We start from the raw sequence: 19,635 nt of genomic DNA, 5'->3' as shown, positions 1-19,635 counted from the left end.
TAGAAGCGTGATCTTAATGATTTTGTGCAAAATTTTAATAAAGCTAAATGTTATTTTAGTTTATTTTTAAGTCAGATAGTAAATTAGTCTAAGCGAGTATATATAGAGATATTTGATTCTAGTATAAGATAAATGACATACTATATTCGTTAATACAGCAACTACTAATCAACATATCTAGAATGTTATAAATATTTAAAATTAAAGTTATAGTCTTGAGACCATTTAATTCACATGAATGGTATCATCATAAAACGATCTTGGCCCGCAACTATTTTTTTATTTGTCAAAAAAATAATATCCATATACATTTGAAATCAGATATTTAAGCTATATACAATGATATATGTGTTTGTCCATATATTTTTGAAGCAAATGATACATCCCCTGATTAAATATTAAAATTTGTTGTCTAATAGTTGTTGTGATATTCTTATTTTATTTGGTTTGTGCACATCTAAAGAGTGAGTTTGTCTGGTAGAATTGTTCCCGGTGCTCTAGTTAGACTTCTGGCAAATCAGAGCTGCAACGGGCCCAATAAAGGCGGCGTTGATGTAAGTTGTGGGCTCTGCATGGGAGTAATCTGTCTTTTTATCGCTATAGTGATCTGACGAGTCCGGTCCGCCAACAATTGCGCCGGTATGCATATTCGGGTTTGGTTGATCAATATTGTAGTATGAATATCCTCCCTTGCAGTCAATTTTGTCCGGCTTAGATTTGATTGACGGTAAAGATGAGGCTCTATGATGAGGCTGTGTTGGGCACTTGTTCCCAAATCCCACCATGTAAGACATTTTCTTTGGATTATTTCCAAGAATGTAATCAACCTGGAAATAAACCGCCCGGTTAAGAAAATGGGATGGTGCACAAACTAGTGTAGCATTGTAGCTTATTTTATTACCTGTGATTTGGCGAAATCATGAATTTGTGATACTGTGAACTTGGTTGAACCACACTGGATTGAACTGACCCGGGCTCGAGTTAGAGTTTTTGAGTAATGGAACAGAACTGTTGCAGCCGTTGTTGCATATTGTAAATTACTACCATCTCTAGTAAACAAAAGGCCACCTGAATAACCAAAACTATAGTCAAACATAACTATAAAAACTAACACCAACCAAAAAATATAGTAATAAACAAACCAATTTTTTGGTTATCTAGATAACCAGGGATTACCAGGAGTTGGTTTAATTTTTTGAGAGCTACTTCCTGGCATCAATGCACAGACGAATGACTCAACATCGTTCTTAAATTTTCCCAACTCATTCTTCCCGTTGTAGAACTCCTTAAAGAGAATAAATAAAGGAGAAGTACTGATTAAATTCAAACTAAATTTTCTTGTTATAGAATTTTAACGAAAATGATTTATATATAGGAGCATATACTAACTGATGCGAGTAGAGCCTGTGCTCCGGCGAATTTATTGTCCCAGCTGAATTCATTCACGGCTTGGCTCCAACCTTGATTGCTTATGACATAACTTAGGTATTTATTTTCTCCTGTTGCTTTGTATAGCCAAGCCGCAGCCCATAATAACTCGTCCTTTTTACCACAAAATAATTTGAAAATAAAGTATATTGTTATCTCAATACAAAACAAAATTCATTTATATTACATGTACGTATTCGTTTGGTCTATTTAGTGATAGGGTTGAGCCATTTATTCAATCATGTGTACCGGTCTAGTTCGGTTTAATTACATTGTAGCCTGAGTGTGAGCAGTAGAAAGGGCAAGATGCTTGATATGAACCTCTGTGCTGATCAGCAAATTCAAATAGCTGCAGAAAATATATAAAGCTTATGTTAAACCAAATAACTAAGCATATACAGGACCTCATGGTTGAATTTTAGCTTCATAAGGTATTTTGGAATTTAATTGTATTTATAGTATACTAACGGATTTTGCATGGCTTAGAAGCTTGGATGAATATTTAGAGTCGAACGATTTGAAAACAAGTGAGGTGGAGGCAAGAGCTGCTGCGGCTTCAGCGGCGACTTCAGATCCGGGGGAAGAGGACGATATCTTGTATAGAGTTCTGGGTGTGTCCATATCTTCTGGCCTCTCCCAACAAGCATGATCTGCGTTCCCATCTCCTACCTTTAATAGCCAATATAAAAACAATTAATAAGAAACTAATTCAGTTTTGATATTGGCATACGAATCCCACTCAGGGTAGGGGTGTACAATTCAATTTAGTTTTCATAAAAAATCTAGTGAAAGTTACAAAAATATTATATATTTATATATAAGAAAATTTATAAACTTGAGATTGCAACCGTCCATACTTTTTTAACGGCCGTCATACTAATTGAGTATTAGCATAATGCGAAATATTAATCTATGATTTTTCTCAGACCGGTAGGCATTTTTAACCAGAACATACCAAATGTCTTGGTTCGGCTGGTTAAGATATGATTACTTTTGATTCTGAACAATAAAAATGGATTGTACCTGTGTATATAGTGTGGTGGGAGAAGTATGAGCCCGGATGATAAAATTGGCTCCCCATTTAATAGAAGACCGGAGATAACCGAGTTGGTGTACAGAAGAAATCTCTTTTTGGTATTCAATAGCGGCCCAACTCAATAAGGTTGTAGTGAATGACATTGGCCACACAAATTTTACGTTGTCACCTGCATCATAGTACCCTCCAATCAAATTTACCTGAAAAATGAAAGGAAAAGTTCAAAATTTTTAAAAGCACAGCAAAATCCGATTAGCGATAAAATTATGCCAAATTATTGGTGCGATGCGGTTTACGTTATCCGGTGAACCGTCGGTGAGGGCAGAATCAGCTCGCCAATTGACACGTTGTGTAGCCGGGAGTTTTCCGGATCGTTGGCCTTCAAAGAACAAGATGGACTTGTTTAGTGCATGGCCATAATCAAGAGTTCCCGAGCTTTGGAAAGCCATGACAAGACCAACTAACATTACCAATAAGAGCTTGCCCATTATTATCACCACAATTATTTTACAATCCTTTCCTTTTTGAAATGGTTTTTGCTTTATGCATGAAATAGTTCATGGGGGTATTTATAGATATCTCATGCAAGTTAAGTTGCGTACGTCATTTCACCTTAATTTGGCTGCGCTGGCTTTAATTTATTATAACCTTTTATTACACTTTTTGTTTAATTAAAAAACTGTGACCCAAATTACCAACAAGAATTAAGTCTCGATAAATACGGATTCACAATGAAAGGTTTTTTCAATATAGCAAGTTGTTATTATTGACATTTCAAATGAATCTTATTTGCTAACCACCATTTACTTTGTTTTTTTCCTTTTGCAATAAATCTTTTACTTTTTATTTAACGGTATTTAATATAAAGGTTTTTTTTGGCACTATTATTTTGATTGAGTTACCGCTATTTTAGGATATTAGATTCGTTTAAATTTTTTCTTATGAACACAACTTACTTTTTCTTGTTTGAATACAATAGCAAAAGATAATTTTCTATCCTTTTCGATGATAATCATAAACTACAACAAATAAAATTAAGTAAGATAAATCTTCAAACGGATGACAATGGCTTCAGTACTTAAGCTTGAATGCGTCGATTATAACACCTTCAACATGAGTAAGACAGCTGATATTTGATTATACAATGTGACGTTAAAAACCATTCCTTACCTGAAAAAAAAAACTAAATTAACCTTCTTTCGACAGAGGGGAATGATGAAGACAGAAAAAATCTTAATGAACTCACCGAAAATTCTTTGAACATTTTTATCATTTTGAAATTGAATCAAATCTCTGAGAAGTACGTACCAGATTCATCGATTTCAATTAGCCATACTGCTACAATAACATCCTCTATGAACCAAAACCTGGGTCTCTGACTTGCTTCTACAAAGTGTATTGAGTGACAAATCCACTCTTGTTACAATCCGATAACCAAAGTTTAGTGACATTATAGCAAGGTATGGATACGTTCATGTTCCAATGCATAGGTATCAGAATTTGGGCTGGAGAAATGGGGCAGCGACAACATAGACGGACTGCTTAACTAACAAAATGATCTGACTCGGTCACAAAAAGTTAACCACCAAGGGAAAAGTTGAACTAGTTTTTTTTTTTAAAAAGGGAAAAGTTGAACTACTGGGAACGAGAGGAGCAGCGCGAATGCAGACCACCACTGCCACAAATAATGTCGTAGGTTCTCCCACTTGGGGAGACCTTAAGCTAAACACCCCTCCCTTATGTGCAATGGAGGTTAGGCCACTGGTCTTCTTGATCAAGAGTTGACCCAGTCCAGGTAAATACTTTTTATTGTAAGACCTCGGTCTTCTCTTATAATATCCTTATTACAGGTGAGTGTCTAGTTCTTTTTAGGCTTCCGAATTGGAGAAAGTAAAACCATCATTATTGGTGTCCCTCCATCAAAGTCCCCAATCTTTTTTTTTTTTTAGTCATGAATGTGTAAGGGCTGCCCTTATACAAGGGCTTTTCCTTCATTTTTTGCTTCGATCCTCTCTCTTTCTCCCTTGAGGGCAGCCCCAATATTGATGTTCTAATATCATTATTGTCTACAAGACTACAACTAGTACAGCCAGGCAGGGTTTAGTTTAGGGCTGGGCAAAAAATCCAAACCCGAAAAACCGAACCGAATCCGATCTGAAAAAGTAGCACCGAACCCGAACCGAAATTGATTAAATATCCGAACGGATTCAAAATTTCGGTATTTAAAGAACCAAAACCGAACCCGATCCGAACCGAAATATTTTGGGTACCCGAATGTATCCGAAATAAATTTATATACTTATATATATACATTATTTTATATATAATGTATATTAAAAATATTAAAAATATATAAGATACCTTTAAGTTTTCCAAAATATTCGAAAAATATATGCAAATAGTCAAAAGTAAATGTTTAAAATAGCTAAAGTATACTGAAAACACCAAAATAGTTAAATATCTATTGATTATTTATCCAAATATTCAAAGAAAACCAATTTATATGTTAAATTAAGGTATTTTGACATATATTTTATGAAAATTTATATGTAATATATTATCTTTCTTATATATTTTGAAAATTTAAAGTATATAATGAATTTTGAAAATTTAAAAACATTTTAAATGGGTTATCCGAACCCGAACCGAACCCGCAAAGATCCGAACCGAACCCGAACCGAAATTTAGAAATATCCGAATGGGGCTGAAATCTTTGACTCCGAAAACCCGAAACCCGAATGGACTGAACCGAAACCCGAATGGGTATCCGAACGCCCAGCCCTAGTTTAGTTTACACATTGATGGGCCTTATTGGATGATCAATATATTCCTATCCGGACTAAACCCATTTACTATCTTAATTGACTTCACCACATCCGCTCGACATTTACGTACTTGACCTTTCCTATAAAGTTCCACGAAACCCCGAGGAAAAAAGTTCCTCAAATGTCAATCAAATTGCTGCTTTTGTTTGTCTGTCTATTTCGTTCATATTTTTTTCTATTTTTTCTAAGTAATTTCTGTTATGAAAAATAAATAATAATATTTTAAAATATTTACAAAAAGGAAAAATCGTGGAAAAAGAGAAAATACTTATTTACTGTTAACTTTTTTTTTTTTGGTAATTAAATCATCTGAACATTCCTCACAACACAACTCATAAAAAGGAACAATCTAGAATTGGATCTCTTCTGTTTAAATACGGGATCTAGTCCTTTCGTGGGAACAAGACAAAACCTTTACCTCTCTACTTCATTCGAATCTTCTTCTTCTCTTCTCCCAATCTAAACCAAAGCCCTCTTCTTCTCCTTCTCTCCCAATCAATATGGCTAAGGAACTTGCAGCTCAGGCTAAAGAAGCTTTCGTAGACGACGACTTCGATGTTGCTGTTGACTTGTACTCTAAAGCTATTGACTTGGATCCCAATTGCGCTGACTTCTTCGCCGATCGTGCTCAGGCTTACATCAAGCTCGAAAACTTCACCGGTAACTTCTTATTAGTTCTGTAATAAAGAACGATACTTTAGTTTCAAGGAGAACATAAAGTAGAGAACTTTGTCTTTTTGGGCTTAATGGGTTTTCTTGTCTGTAATAAAAAAAAAACTATACTTTTGTTAGAGGAGAACATAAAGTAGAGAGCTTTGTCTTTTTGTTTGGTTTAAACCGGTTCTCTGTGTGAAATTTAGGATTTAGTTTCGTGTTTGATTTGGTAGTGTCACAAGTTCTTGTTCTAGTTTAAGAGATTTTTGTATCTAAGTTTGATGCATATATGTCGCTCATCCATTGGGTCTGACTCTGATTTGTGTTCTTGGGGGAGCAGAAGCTGTGGCAGATGCGAAGAAAGCTATTGAGTTGGATCCTTCATTGACCAAAGCTTACTTAAGAAAAGGGTATGTGTCTTTGTTGTTTCCTCTTATGTGTAAAATTTGTAGTATATCTCTGTCAAGCTGTTATATATATATATTGGTGTTTGTGACTGTAGAACTGCCTGTATGAAGCTTGAAGAGTACAGAACTGCGAAAACAGCACTTGAAAAGGGTGCTTCCATTGCACCAAATGAATCCAAATTCAAGAAGTTGATTGATGAATGTGATCTTCGAATCTCAGGTATGTGTATATATCGTTAATTCTTTGTTGTCTGATTGGTTATGTTTACGAGGCATGATTGATTGTACTTTTTTTTGCAATGATCAGAAGAAGAGAAAGATTTGGTTCAACAGCCAGTAAAACTTGATCAGACCCCTCCTGTGCCTGCAGAACCGTCCAAACCAAAGTTCAGGTAGTTTCATTGTTGTAAAAAACATTAATGCTAATTTTTCTAAATAGTTTTAAGAATCTTTAAATAATCTCATATTCTTTGAGTTCTCAACAGACATGAATACTACCAAAGGCCAGAAGAAGTTGTGGTAACTGTATTTGCAAAAGGGATACAGAAGCAGAATGTTAATATTGACTTTGGTGAACAGATTGTAAGCATTACTGCATCATCCTAAGAACACACCTCCATGATAAAACTCTGTGCTAACTGTTCTGTGGTTTTGCAGCTGAGTGTTGTGATTGATGTTCCTGGAGAAGAAGCTTATCATCTCCAACCGAGATTGTTTGGAAAGGTAATTAATTAGCTTATTATAGAATGAATCAATGTTCTGAGTTGTAACACATTGTGTTAATCTTTTGTTTCCTTTATTCAGATAGTACCAGAGAAGTGCAGATATGAAGTAATGTCAACCAAAATTGAGATCCGTCTTGCAAAAGCAGAGATCATCACATGGGCTGCTCTTGAACACGGCAAAGGGCCAGCGGTTTTGCCAAAGCCTAATGTCTCAACAGGTTTTTTCTACTTTCTTCTTATTTGGTTTTAGGATTAAAAATCACAGTCTCTATTTGACATTTTGGAACTTTTGGTGTGCAGAGGTTTCAATGAGACCGGCTTATCCTTCTTCCAAGAGAGTTAAGGACTGGGACAAGCTTGAAGCAGAAGTGAAGAAACAGGAGAAGGATGAGAAGCTGGAAGGAGACGCGGCTTTGAACAAGTTCTTCCGTGAGATATATTCAAATGCTGATGAAGATATGAGGCGTGCAATGAGCAAATCATTTGTGAGTATCTATCTATCTCTTTGGTCTTTCTTTTCTCATGGAGTCTACAGAAGCTTTGTTCTTTTTGATTGACTCTTTTGTGTTTTTTTTTCTGCACAATGAACAGGTGGAATCTAATGGGACAGTGCTCTCAACAGACTGGAAAGAGGTTGGAGCTAAGAAGATCGAGAGCACTCCTCCTGATGGTATGGAGCTCAAGAAATGGGAGATCTGATCTCATGTAATATGTTTGTGCTCTTAAGGGTTTTGCTTTCTCTTCTTTACATGGATTTGGATTCTTTTGTATTTGCCTTAAAACTTTCATATTGTTTATACACAAACAACTGAACTACTGAAGTTTTAAATTTAAATGTTCTAATTCTTTATTCATATGAGCACGTTTATTAAAGACTTTTAAGATTGAAAGAATTCAAATTCCTTTCAATTTTCTGATTTTGAGTTTTTAGACTCTTCAATTGATAGACAAAAACTATGATTTTTTGTTCGAAACAAAAATTTCTTTGCGATTATGTTATTCGTCGTAAAAGCCTGGCCCATTAAAGACGTTCTACTACTTGTATTTGTCACATTTAATGGCCCAAGAGAAGCGTAGGCAACAAGAAAAGAGAGTAGAGTTACCGTCACAGCGTGTGAGAGAGATTTAGAAATAAATGTTAACATATTGCATTAGAGCATCATTAACCATAGCATCTAATATGGGATGCTTAATCAATTTTTAATAATATAAAGATGTTAAGCAATTTTCCTAAGCAACTTCTAATAAATCTCCTCCAATGCAAGCATTTTATTCATGGGTTCTTAAAAAAAGAAATGGTCAAATTTTCAAACATTTGATCAAATTTTTTAACAAACATTTGATCAAATGCATCATCAAATGATTCAGTGTTTTGAGATGAAGAAGCCATATATGGTCAAAAAAAAAGATAGAAGAACTTGTGATAGAAGGAGACAACTACAGCTCGTACCACTCGTGATACAACTCTGAGTACAATCCTGACTGCTCCCATTACTTGAACCTGAAAACATAGAGAACACAGAAACTCACATAAACTTGAAACATATTTTTTATAATTATACAAGAACAGAAACTCACATAAACTTGAAACATATTTTTTATAATTATACAACAACAGAAACTCACACAGTACAGATCACATAAACTTGAAACATATATTTTTCAGTTTTGCAAATGAAAGCAATTAAGAAAAAACAAGAAAATATTATTACTGATTTTACCTCACAAGAAAGCTCAGAATGAAGCTTCATTGTCCTTCAAGATAATAACTGAAACTCTGTTACGAAAGACTGATGTAAGACATTCATAAGAGGAACTCAAAAACTATTGATTGCCAAAGAAGGTACCCGAAGAGATAGAGAGCAGCAAATACAAAGGCCAAGTTGGTGACAACGTAACCAGACAACACCAATACAGCTCGAAGACCAATCAACGGAACCAAAGGTGCAAAAACTGAATCCACAAAGATTCTCTTTAGTGAGAGAGAACTCAGAGAATCAGAAACTGAATCCACAATCAACATTCATAAGATTCCAATGCCGTCAACACGGACAGAGTCGTCGACAGAGGAGCCAACAGAGTCGTCCTCGGTTTCGATCATCGGTTTAGGCCGACAAGGCGGAGGAATCTCCGTGAGGAGCCAGAGAGACGTCGTCCGTCGTCGGTTTCGATCCTTGATCCGATGGAGAAGACGAGACAAGTGGGACGAGACTCCGTGAGGACAAGAGAGTCGTCATCGGTTCCGATCGTCGGTTCGGCCGAGAACGCAGAGGAGATCGTCGAGAAAGAGAAAGAAAGAAAGAAAGAAAGAAAGAAAAGAAAGAAAAGAAAAAGAAAAAGAAAACTCGGTCGAATTGGTTGGTGACACATGGTTTGCAACCCACTAAAAATTTGCTCACCAAAAAACCTAAGCTAAGCATCGAAGTTAACCTTTCTATTATTTTTGATTTAATTAAATCATTCTTTTGGTCTAAGCACCCCATTAAATGCTGCGTTAATGGTGCTCTTAGGTTCAGATCACTACATACCATTTTTTAAAAAAACACATATGCCATTTTTAGAAGTTCTGTAAGAAGAGCATTTACATATGTGATGTAATATGCTATCAAAGTACCATAAAACAAAAATGTAAAATTACCTCTATTTCTAGTTATTTTTCCTTAATGTCAAACTGAAATGTAAAAATTATAAATTTCATGGATCTATGTATGTACCAACTGTAGGCTTTTGTGTTGAGGTCAAGAATCAAGATACGTATATATACGTGTAGTTCTGAAACAAGGGTTGCAGCCGAGAAGAAGAAGAAGACGCGAACAAGAAACATGATGGATCCTATCCTACTCCTACTGATCGTAGTCGTCTCTACATTGGCCTTATGCATATAAATTTATGTATGGGTCTGCTGTTGCTCTGACCAAACACCAGTTCTGCCTCTTTAGCCAAATTATCAACCATGCATATCTCTCTTTATATATTTAATTCCTAATTGAATGATTTTGGCATTCTGCCATACTTTTTGCGTTGATTTTACGTTACATGATTACTAGAGTGTACGAGGTAATTTATATATTTAATGTGAAGGACGTTATTTATTTATTTTACTTTTTATTTTTATTTTTGCTAAATTGCATTAATGATTAAAGGTTGCACAACCTTAAAAGTTAAAACTGTGCCTCCCCGACAAAAAAGGAGAGAGAAACATAGAGATTACAAAGACATCGATCCTTATTACAAACTTACAATTTATCGAAGCCAAAGAGACATTAACGAATATAATCAACAAAAGAAATTTAGTATGGCGATAAGTTATTCTAACGTCCTTCATCTTGTGTGTGTATGTATATATAATGTTCAACGCACTGCTACTGACGCAGAGAATCATAACGAAAGTGTAGAGACCGTTTGCCGATGATATACAAACAAGGATAAAAGGACTTTGTACTGTAGCTGTATATGCTCTTCATGTTTTCTTTTTTAAAATATATATATATATGCTCATGTTGTACTCGTCGAGATACCCAGGGAACCAAGAACCTCTGAACTTATTAAGAAAAAGCCACATGAAGCCACGAGTGATTAGAACAGCTCCTACAAGCAAATATGTTAATTAGGCTCCAACTGGTACTATGTTAATTAAGTTGAAGTAGATGTTACACTTGCACATTAATGTAACTTGGCGTAAAAATTGTAAAGTAGATTAATTTTGGAATATAGTAATCGAAAAAATCCCTAAAAACAAGGAGCTTCTCACTCTCAATGCAATGAACATGCTTCAGTAGATCTATTTGACCTTATCAACTGCATTAGTTTTTTTTTTTGATTAGCTTCTTTATTTTTTAGCCCGTTTAAGTTGCAATATTTTTACAATATAGTGAAAACAAACACGTTTACTTTGCATTCATTCATACCACAAACAAAAAAGGTGACAATTTTTCTCTTCCTCTTCTAGTACGCGGTACGCCTTGCTCCAAAACAAGACAAACAGACGTATGCAGTTATGCTTCTTCTTAATTACATCCACTGAGTGAAAATAATTTGGTTTCTCCAAAACAAGTAGCTCATTAGATCATGTCCGCACACAGATATGAGCCTGACTCAGATCAACCACATAATTTACTTATGGTAGATAAGAAAGCAAATTTTGACTACTAATAAAATGTCAATGTTTACTAGATTTATTAGAATTTGCGCGATTTATTTGATTGGCATTGCAAATGAATAACCTAAGATCCAGTGTAGGATCTGGTCCATATTCACGAGTTCAAATAATTCAAGATCCAATTAATTCGCGTTGAAATATAATATTTGTAACTTTGTAATCAAGGAAACCCACGTTCAAAATAAGTCGAGGTTCCAGAATTTTTTTTTGTTTTGTCCTGTGTATCCACTATAATAACCAACGTGAAACTTTAAATTCATAAAATAATGTGGAAATTCATTGTCTTACAAGGTAAACCGATAACGTAGAATGGTTCTACACGCAACAAATGAAAAATGGTAATTTTAAAAAAAGAAGAATTTCTTTTGCAATTTTTTTTTCTTTTGCAAATTTATTCTTCGCTAGACGACTACATACGCTGGTTTCTTTGCTCTGCTCCTTTAGAATCCAGAGACCCTTTGTTTTTCAAATGCCCTTACTCCAAAGAAATTTGGAGGATTTTAACAGAAACGGCTTGCATATTCAATACACAAACAACTGCTGTGATGTGTTAGCTTTGGCGGAAAGATAAATTTGAGATAAAACAACCACACTCCTCGTTAGGTATGTGTTTCAAGCAGTGATTCATGCCATTTGGAAGGAAAGAAATGGCAGAAGACATGGGAACCTTCTCAAGATCTCAACGAGATTAATCAAGTTGTTGATAAAATTATTTGGAATCGTATAGACTCTCTCCGTGGCTGTGGGAAAGGAAAATACCGGTTCGTTGGTTCGAATCAAGCTGAGTGATACTTATTTTGTTCTTTAAGTTCATAACTTCTCAAACACTATAAACGAATGTCACAAGTACATTCTTGAAGAGAAAAGAAATGTTCAAATTTTTGATCGATTAAATATCCTTACTGCTGAAAGATGGATTAAATTTACTAATTATTATTGATGAAGATTTGGAAATTGAATTATGTTTCTGTATTCATAAGTCTATATGTTAATCAGCAGAAACACATAAACCTATGAACCCTAATGGTTTTTTTCTGATAGACGGAATACCAGTTCTATCTCCTGCAGTTAATATCCGTTCTTCAAATATTTTATAATAATAATATTCGTAATCATATTAATTGATCGGAGAATCCCCACGTTCTAACGCGTAGAGACTCGATATATGTGATTTTACTATTTACTCATTCTCTATATTCATTTGAATAGTCAGCACATTAATAACATGTTAATAAAAAATGTGAAATATGTGGAAACTTTTACTATATAAACTCCCTCCTAGCGATGAGAGAAATCACCACAAACAACAATCTAATCCAGAAAAAAAGACACTAAACGCAAGAAATATGGCAAACAACAGTTGCATTGGCTGGAAGTTCAGCGGCAGCGAGGCAGCCAAGGAAGCCTCAGCTGCTTCCCTAAGCACTTACACCTCTAAACTCTTTGCAATGTGCGATCCTCAAGGGAAGCCCATTTTGCCTCCTCGAGGTGAAACCGCTGAGACTTGCCATACCGCTGAAAAGGCTGTTGTTAAAGCCGTCCTTTGCGGTACTGGAAACGCTTATGCTCCCGGTATAGGCCTTCCCGCGGCAAAATGGTAATATATACATTGAACTATAGATGTATCGTTTAGCATTTTTAAACAAAATTTTTTTTTGACAAAAAATGTCATTTTTTTGCTATTCCCAGTGCCGTAGCAGAGTACCTAAACCGTGATGATATTCCGAAGAAACTGGCACCAGAAGATGTGTTTATGACCGTTGGGTGCAAACAAGCCATCGAGCTTGCGGTTGACATCTTGGCTAAACCAAAAGCCAACGTCCTGCTTCCGAGCCCGGGCTTCCCATGGGACTTAGTTCGCTCCATCTACAAGAAACTTGAGGTCCGCAGATACGAATTCCTCCCAGAAAAGAATTATGAGATCAACTTTGAAAGCGTCCGAAAGCAAGTGGATGAGAACACGTTCGCGATATTTATAATCAACCCTCACAATCCCAATGGGAACATCTACTCTGAAGCTCATCTCAAGCAGGTATATTTTACATATAGTCTACTTAGCAGTATTCACATTGTTTTATATGATCTATAGTCTTTTGATTGTGCCTATGTCAATGATCTTAGATCGCTTTGTTGGCTCGGGAACTCGGGATAATGGTGGTTTCTGACGAAGTTTTTCGATGGACCGTTTTTGGGAGTAATCCCTTTGTTCCCATGGCGAAATTCTCGACAATCGTACCCGTGATGACACTTGGGTCTATATCGAAGGGATGGACTGTCCCCGGATGGCGAACTGGCTGGGTCGCCCTGCACGATCTAGATGGTGTCTTTAAATGCACCAAGGTCGGGTCCCTTCTGTTTGATCACTCTTTAAGAATATACGTGATATGTATTATTACTATATAGTATGTATGATATTAAGAGTTAAAATGTTATTAACTTTTCTTGCCCTAATCTTGTTATATATGGACAGGTCTTAGATGCTGCTAAACAATTTCTTGAGATAAATTCTAAACCACCAACTGTTATCCAGGTATATGACTTTCTAGTTTGGACACTTCTTGTAACCATATATATTATATACTAACACAACATCATAGACTTTTCCACTTATTACCAATGTTAATTTGTTTATATTTGGTAATTTTTCGATTTTATCACGTAGGCGGCTATTCCTACCATCTTGAAGGATACTCCTGTAGAGTTCTTCCACAGGAGGCAGAACTTTCTGAAAGATAAAGCGGATTTGGCTTATTCTAAGCTCAAGGACATACCTTCCCTCAAATGCTATTTAAAACCTGAAGCATGCACCTTCCTATGGGTATTAGAGCAACATTATCAGTGAGACAAGTATTTTGTCCTTAGGATATTTTAATATTTTTTTGTAGTTTAAGGACATAGCTTAGGACTTATCATAAATTATTGATTATGGGTGGGACAAAAGTGAAGTGGAAAGAGAAACAAGGAGACGAAGAAGAAGAAAGTGAAGTGTACACGAGGAAGCCAAAGCAACACTGTACCAACGAAGGTCATGTCAGCTTTTGTAACCAGAAGCAATGTGAAGAAGGAGAGTTAGTAAATTTTTACCTGGCCAGGACCCTCCATTGTGGTAGCTCCATCGAGTGTTTTTGGGGTCACATCCAGTCACTATCTTCCATTCATGGCTTTCTATTGCAGGGTAGCAAACTTTGAGCGGCATTTCTCCGACCAGCTCTTCCCAGCGAGCTTCTATGAGATCCATAATTGCGGTCGACTGCTCAGGAGTAGCCAAGGAAGACAGTATCGCTATACAATTGCCAAGAGCAAACCAACGGAAATCCATTCTTGCTGGGCTAACATTGCCGATGAAGAACCCTCCCTGAGGCGGCATGAAGTCGAAAACCCATTCTGGAAGAGAGTCCGGGATCACGTTGAACTTGTTGACAGCAGTGTGAGAGTACTCCTCTGTGTTTTATTTAGTCAGAAACTCACCTGATCATAGTTGAGCTTTTCCTCAGAGTTATCCACCGCAGCGATTGTCCCAACAGGCTGTCCACGGAAGTACACCATAGACCTTCTCAAAGCGTCCCAGGCCTCTCCCACCATCGGATGAGACTCGAATCCCGCCAGTGACCGAGGGTATTGAATCCAACGCTAGGTGAAAGAACCACACAATCTTGGACGACTCGAGAAGCAGCATTATCCGCGTTGTATCGAAGCTGTGGTGGTGGTGAGGTGGACATTTCAGTAAGAGACCTTTCTTCAAGTGATCTCAGTCTTTCGATATTCAACGGTCTTGGCTTCTCTAGCAGCAGCTTGGAGAAATCAATGTCATCAAAATCGTCCGATGTATTATCAGCAGCAGTCTTGGCGTCGCCGTTCACGTGATTAGAAGTCGACATTTGCGTCGGATTTGATTCAAAAACCTAACCAAACAGTCCAATGATCACTCACTCCCTGCATTTCTAGAAAATCGATCAATCAAGGTTCACACACACACAACGAACAACAGTTGCATGATCAAAACGTAATCAATCAATCAATCAAGCCGTCGGATTCTCATGTAAATTCCAAAGAAGTGATTACAACGACATCATACATAGTAGAACAGATCGAAAACGAAACTATCATCGAGCTAAGCGATTCTTCAATCGGCGGAGATCCGGGGAAAACAAAGCAGCGATAATCGTAAATGTTGCGCCTAATCACAGAGAAAGGCGTAGAGAGATAACGAACCTTAGTTATAATCGAGCGTGGAACGGAGAAGAAAGGAGACGAAGAAGCTTCGCACTCTGCTCTGATTCTGTCGAGAGAAAGAGAAAGAGAAGCAGGAGAAGACGACACGTATCACTTAAGGACAACGAAAAAAACATCTTAGCCAAGGACGTCCTACTAATTTTTTGATTTATTGCATTTATTTTTAATGATATTAACACTAAGGACTTTGTTTAGATATACCGTTAATGTTGGTCTTATATTCTTACTACATTTTCCTAATATTTAAACTTCTTCTTACTTTGAAAAATCTCTTAAGTTTTTGAATCATCCCGCAGACCCAGCTGAAAATATCAAGCTTTGTGGACATTAAAGATGATGAAGACTTCTGTGAAAAGCTTGCTACCGAAGAAAACCTCGTCCTTTTACCAGGTATTACTCAATATCACATGCATCACCTATGATCAACGTTCGTCTCAGCACTGAAGACAAAATATATACCTTAGTTTGTTAGGATTTAGGAAACCACATCTGAAATGTTATGAGATTTAAAGTAAATATATTTAGGTCAATATTTCGTTGGAAATCTAACAAAATTTGTGATCATTTAACATAACACATATATTGTTGTTTTGGATTGGTTTAGGGATTGCTTTTGGTCTGAGGGGCTGGGCGAGGCATTCTGTTGACATGGATACTCAAACTTTGGAGGATGCCTTTGAAAGATTGAAGAGCTTCTGTGACCGCCATTCCGCTATATGTGAAGCTTAATTCAGTAACAAGGCGTCAATGGCCTCGACTAAAGGGTCAATGTGTATCTTTGCTTAAATCTTATATATATGCTATGATAATAAATGGGTGTTCTATTGATTTGAGATAAATCATGAACACTTTCGTATTCGTATTTGTATTTGTATTTGTATTTGTAACAAATAAAGTTGGTGCATGTATCACCAATCTTGTAATCGTTTCTCATATTTGATGTACTTCTACTTTCAAAAATATAATTAAGAAATTTCAGTTTTTTTTTTACATACCTCTTTAAACAAGCCAGCACATAGCACATCTGATTATCAAGGAAATCCAGCTATACATTCGAGCAAGGCTTCTCGGTTTGGACAGGGAACGATTAGTCAAGCATCCTACTGCAGGATCAACTCTCTCAAGACCAGAAAAAAGACTTACCTTTCACTATGGTTTGAGCATTTCAAGAGATAAATGTCAATCCCCAATCCTATATTTTTCGCTTCACAGGGTTTTATTTTCTTGTATCTTTTTATTTTTCACTTCTTTCTTCTTTCATTTCCATCTGAGCTGTTTGTAAAGGTACTTTGAGAAGGAAGGAAGAAGAAATAGGAAAAAATAGTATATAAAGAAAAAAAAGAAAGAAATTTCAGTTTCTTTTCATTTCTAAGTAATTTGGACTCTGGTGTGAAAATCCCATCATAGTACATCAATAACTGAAATTCCATCTGATTTAAGAGTTCTCCTAATCCCTGGATACTTCTGTAATCCTAATGATCACTTGGAAGTTTTGGTTTTGTACAGGTAAAAAGAGTTCTTCACATTGTGGAGTTGGTGGTAAAAGGCGGCAGGGGCATTTAAGTTGGAGGTAGGACCTGAATGGAGAGAAGGAAAATCAAAGATTCTCTCTAATGGCTGGACCAGTAATGGAAACAACAAGCGAGTTGGTGATTGAGAGCTGCATTTGAGATTAAAGCTCGATCATCCTGATCCTGGGTATGTTTTTTAGTTCGAGGATGTGACTACTTTGAGCCCTCATATGGTTCAGCTTCCTGTCAGAATGTGGGAAAGTCACTAGGCATAGATTCACAAAGCTGATGTTTCAGTCTGTATGCGAGATAGCATTGGTCTGGAATATTTAGGAGTTGTCAAGGGTACCTCACGAAAATGCAATGAATTTATGCAGTCTACTTGGAAGGGTATGCGAAAGATATCTATAAATGTTATTTAGCGATCCTGAAAATACCAAAGCATTATGCACATGGCTCTGTTCTTGGTTGCAGAGCCGTTTGGATGCTGAAACTCAAGCGTAATGGGTGTAGAGACATGGCTCTGTTATTTCCTCCATCGGCCTTTCTCTTTTGGTGTCTACTGAGTACTGACACTCTCTTTTTGTTTTTCCTTTATTCTTAATTATGTTTTTCTTGGCTTTTACATTTGGATTCCCATATTGTTAATCAAGTTATAAAATCAGTGTTTAAAAAAAAAAGAAGATTCATTTGAAATTTTGTCTTACCTGTAACGAACCTAGAAAAGTTTATAAATTAAAAGTTATCGCATGTTTAACAAGAAATTGCGGAAGGAGTGATAAAAAATATAAATTAATTTTCTATCCTTTCATAAAAAAAAACGGAATTTCAGTCAAGTAATTCAGTCACTATATTCTAAAATTAATATAAATCTTTTTCTTATCAAAAAACTTCCAAAATAAAATATAAAACAGTCCACAAAATCAAATAAACATAATAAGAATATTTGGAAAACTAAAACCAAATCAATAAAAAAAGGAAACACTAATACAATTCATGCATCTATTTAGTTAGAATATTTGTAGTTAATTTATATATCGAAGTATGTATTTACACTATATATATGTGGTTTTAGATATAAATTTAATAAATGAAATAAAATATTAATATAAAAATAAAAGGTATAAATGAATTTCACTTTGAATAAAAATAAACAATAAAATATATTTTTTGTAATGTAAAAGTTGTATGAGTTATATATAATAGTTATTGATTTATAATTTTAGTAGGACCATTTACATAAGAACTTTCTAATATTTTTTAAATCACAGAGTTGGCCAAAACCACAGATCTAATAAATTTATGAAATTATGAAATTTAATATTTTATCTAATAATAACTTATGAAGTTTAAAATGTATTCTTAAATCTGTATTCTCACATATATACAAATATTTGATTAATGTACCTATTAGGCTTCACTAATATGTGTTAAGAATATAATATTTTCTTAGGACAATTAAAAAGATGAATTAATACTTAATACTGTAAAGGAAATATAAAATGTTAAAGATTAAGTGATAAAGTACATAATTTTTTTTAAACAAATATGTACTAGCATGATTGGTATTTTGAAAACATAGTAATTGTAAAAATAATATTTAATACTAAAATTAAATAAATTGTGCATATTTATTGAGAATATTTTTGATTATCTTTTTTCACTGAGTTTTAATCCATACTTATATTTAACTATAGTTAGATTTCTAATATATTGTTTTCTGTTTATAATCTAACACATTTATATTATTAATAATTTATTTTCTAAAAAATAAATTTCTTAATATTTGTTTTTTTTTTGCTGAAATGTTAACTTTATAACAACAAAAAAAGTTGTACAATCTCATGATCCTAAACTAGGGGATCACAAGAAATAAGAACAATGGAATGAGCTCTGAGCATAAGAATGCTCTACTGTTAAATGGGAAAACAATATATAGAGAAGAAACAGAGACAGCGGAGGACTCTGATCCACCTGGTGGTCTTTACAATGCTATTATGGCAGCAATGTCTTGATATTCCATCTGCTCAGGCCTTCATTGGTAGATTTAATATTTGTGATTTTAAGTAAAACATATTATATTATAAAATGGAGGGAGGATAATATTTTTTAATTTATTAATACAACTGTTTAAAGGATGATATTTTTTTCATTTTCCTCATAAATTTCTTATTCGACACCCACACGAGATTTATAAATCATTTATAAGGATTTTGAAATTATTTAAAAACATTTTTTTTAAATTCTGGCCTTCAAAATCATTTTATTAGAGTTTCTAAATCATTTATGAGACTTTTAACAAATCTATTTATATAAATCTTGTGCACCTCTTGTTCAGATGCAAAATGGTAAATGCTTCTAGATCTAACTATAATTGTATAAATACATATTTATAATGATTTGTAAGTCATATAGAATTATTTCAAACTTATTATCTATTAAAATAGAAGTAATTTAAGTGACTTATGGTTATTATGGTTAGAAAAGTAAGTCATTTAAACCATATAAATTATAACACACTATTTATTTATATATTAAAATATAAATTATTTAAGTGATTTTTTGTTACATATACACTATTTAAGTGATTTTAGAATACTGTTTAAATACCTAACTCATATAGAAAAATAAAACTGAGTTTTTAGTCATATCCAAAC

General features: G+C 34.8%; 5 protein-coding genes and 1 non-coding gene across 9 annotated transcripts; 2 read left to right on the top strand and 4 right to left on the bottom strand.

Moving 5' to 3' along the window:
* Window positions 1-294: 294 nt before the first annotated feature.
* On the bottom strand, window positions 295-3,011 carry LOC130502281 (endoglucanase 20-like). The gene is made up of 8 exons (XM_056997054.1): window positions 2,761-3,011; window positions 2,452-2,664; window positions 1,897-2,097; window positions 1,700-1,777; window positions 1,390-1,542; window positions 1,177-1,285; window positions 902-1,068; window positions 295-827 (listed from the first exon to the last, which is right to left on the bottom strand). The coding sequence occupies exons 1-8, from the start codon at window positions 2,950-2,952 to the stop codon at window positions 498-500; spliced, it is 1,443 nt and encodes a 480-aa protein (XP_056853034.1). The 5' UTR covers window positions 2,953-3,011; the 3' UTR covers window positions 295-497.
* A 1,101-nt stretch (window positions 3,012-4,112) lies between these two features.
* Window positions 4,113-4,267, bottom strand: LOC130502286 (U1 spliceosomal RNA). The gene has a single exon (XR_008940200.1). It is a non-coding gene; the product is annotated as a U1 spliceosomal RNA (small nuclear RNA).
* A 1,379-nt stretch (window positions 4,268-5,646) lies between these two features.
* On the top strand, window positions 5,647-7,925 carry LOC130502280 (protein SGT1 homolog A). The gene is made up of 9 exons (XM_056997053.1): window positions 5,647-5,949; window positions 6,284-6,353; window positions 6,446-6,570; window positions 6,658-6,742; window positions 6,836-6,932; window positions 7,008-7,073; window positions 7,155-7,293; window positions 7,376-7,560; window positions 7,667-7,925. Exons 1-9 carry the CDS (start codon window positions 5,790-5,792, stop codon window positions 7,772-7,774), a joined length of 1,035 nt encoding a protein of 344 aa, XP_056853033.1. The 5' UTR covers window positions 5,647-5,789; the 3' UTR covers window positions 7,775-7,925.
* A 397-nt stretch (window positions 7,926-8,322) lies between these two features.
* On the bottom strand, window positions 8,323-9,583 carry LOC108855911 (uncharacterized). 2 transcript variants are annotated; one of them, XR_001950143.2, is made up of 3 exons: window positions 8,923-9,583; window positions 8,797-8,852; window positions 8,323-8,576 (listed from the first exon to the last, which is right to left on the bottom strand). XR_001950143.2 is itself a non-coding variant. In XM_018629838.2 (3 exons), the coding sequence occupies exons 1-3, from the start codon at window positions 9,096-9,098 to the stop codon at window positions 8,472-8,474; spliced, it is 315 nt and encodes a 104-aa protein (XP_018485340.1). In that variant the 5' UTR covers window positions 9,099-9,583; the 3' UTR covers window positions 8,323-8,471. The 2 variants fall into 2 exon arrangements, 1 of the variants encoding a protein (XP_018485340.1); XM_018629838.2 differs by having other exon boundaries at window positions 8,797-8,830.
* A 2,961-nt stretch (window positions 9,584-12,544) lies between these two features.
* LOC130502282 (probable aminotransferase TAT4) lies at window positions 12,545-14,076 on the top strand. Its single transcript, XM_056997055.1, has 5 exons — window positions 12,545-12,831; window positions 12,924-13,266; window positions 13,356-13,574; window positions 13,705-13,764; window positions 13,897-14,076. The coding sequence occupies exons 1-5, from the start codon at window positions 12,581-12,583 to the stop codon at window positions 14,074-14,076; spliced, it is 1,053 nt and encodes a 350-aa protein (XP_056853035.1). The 5' UTR covers window positions 12,545-12,580.
* Window positions 14,077-14,107: 31 nt separating this feature from the next.
* LOC108853701 (probable alkaline/neutral invertase B) lies at window positions 14,108-15,598 on the bottom strand. 3 transcript variants are annotated; one of them, XR_008940199.1, is made up of 3 exons: window positions 15,447-15,598; window positions 14,319-15,175; window positions 14,108-14,245 (listed from the first exon to the last, which is right to left on the bottom strand). XR_008940199.1 is itself a non-coding variant. In XM_018627118.2 (2 exons), the coding sequence occupies exons 1-2, from the start codon at window positions 14,599-14,601 to the stop codon at window positions 14,151-14,153; spliced, it is 378 nt and encodes a 125-aa protein (XP_018482620.1). In that variant the 5' UTR covers window positions 14,602-15,432; the 3' UTR covers window positions 14,108-14,150. The 3 variants fall into 3 exon arrangements, 1 of the variants encoding a protein (XP_018482620.1); XR_008940198.1 differs by having other exon boundaries at window positions 14,319-15,167; window positions 15,447-15,597; XM_018627118.2 differs by lacking the exon at window positions 15,447-15,598 and having other exon boundaries at window positions 14,319-15,432.
* Window positions 15,599-19,635: the final 4,037 nt, after the last annotated feature.

This window comes from Raphanus sativus, unplaced genomic scaffold (assembly GCF_000801105.2).
Source record: "Raphanus sativus cultivar WK10039 unplaced genomic scaffold, ASM80110v3 Scaffold0481, whole genome shotgun sequence".
NCBI classification, from domain to species: domain Eukaryota; kingdom Viridiplantae; phylum Streptophyta; class Magnoliopsida; order Brassicales; family Brassicaceae; genus Raphanus; species Raphanus sativus.
Note: the sequence above shows the minus strand (reverse complement) of the source record. Positions and strands in the feature narration are given on the sequence as shown.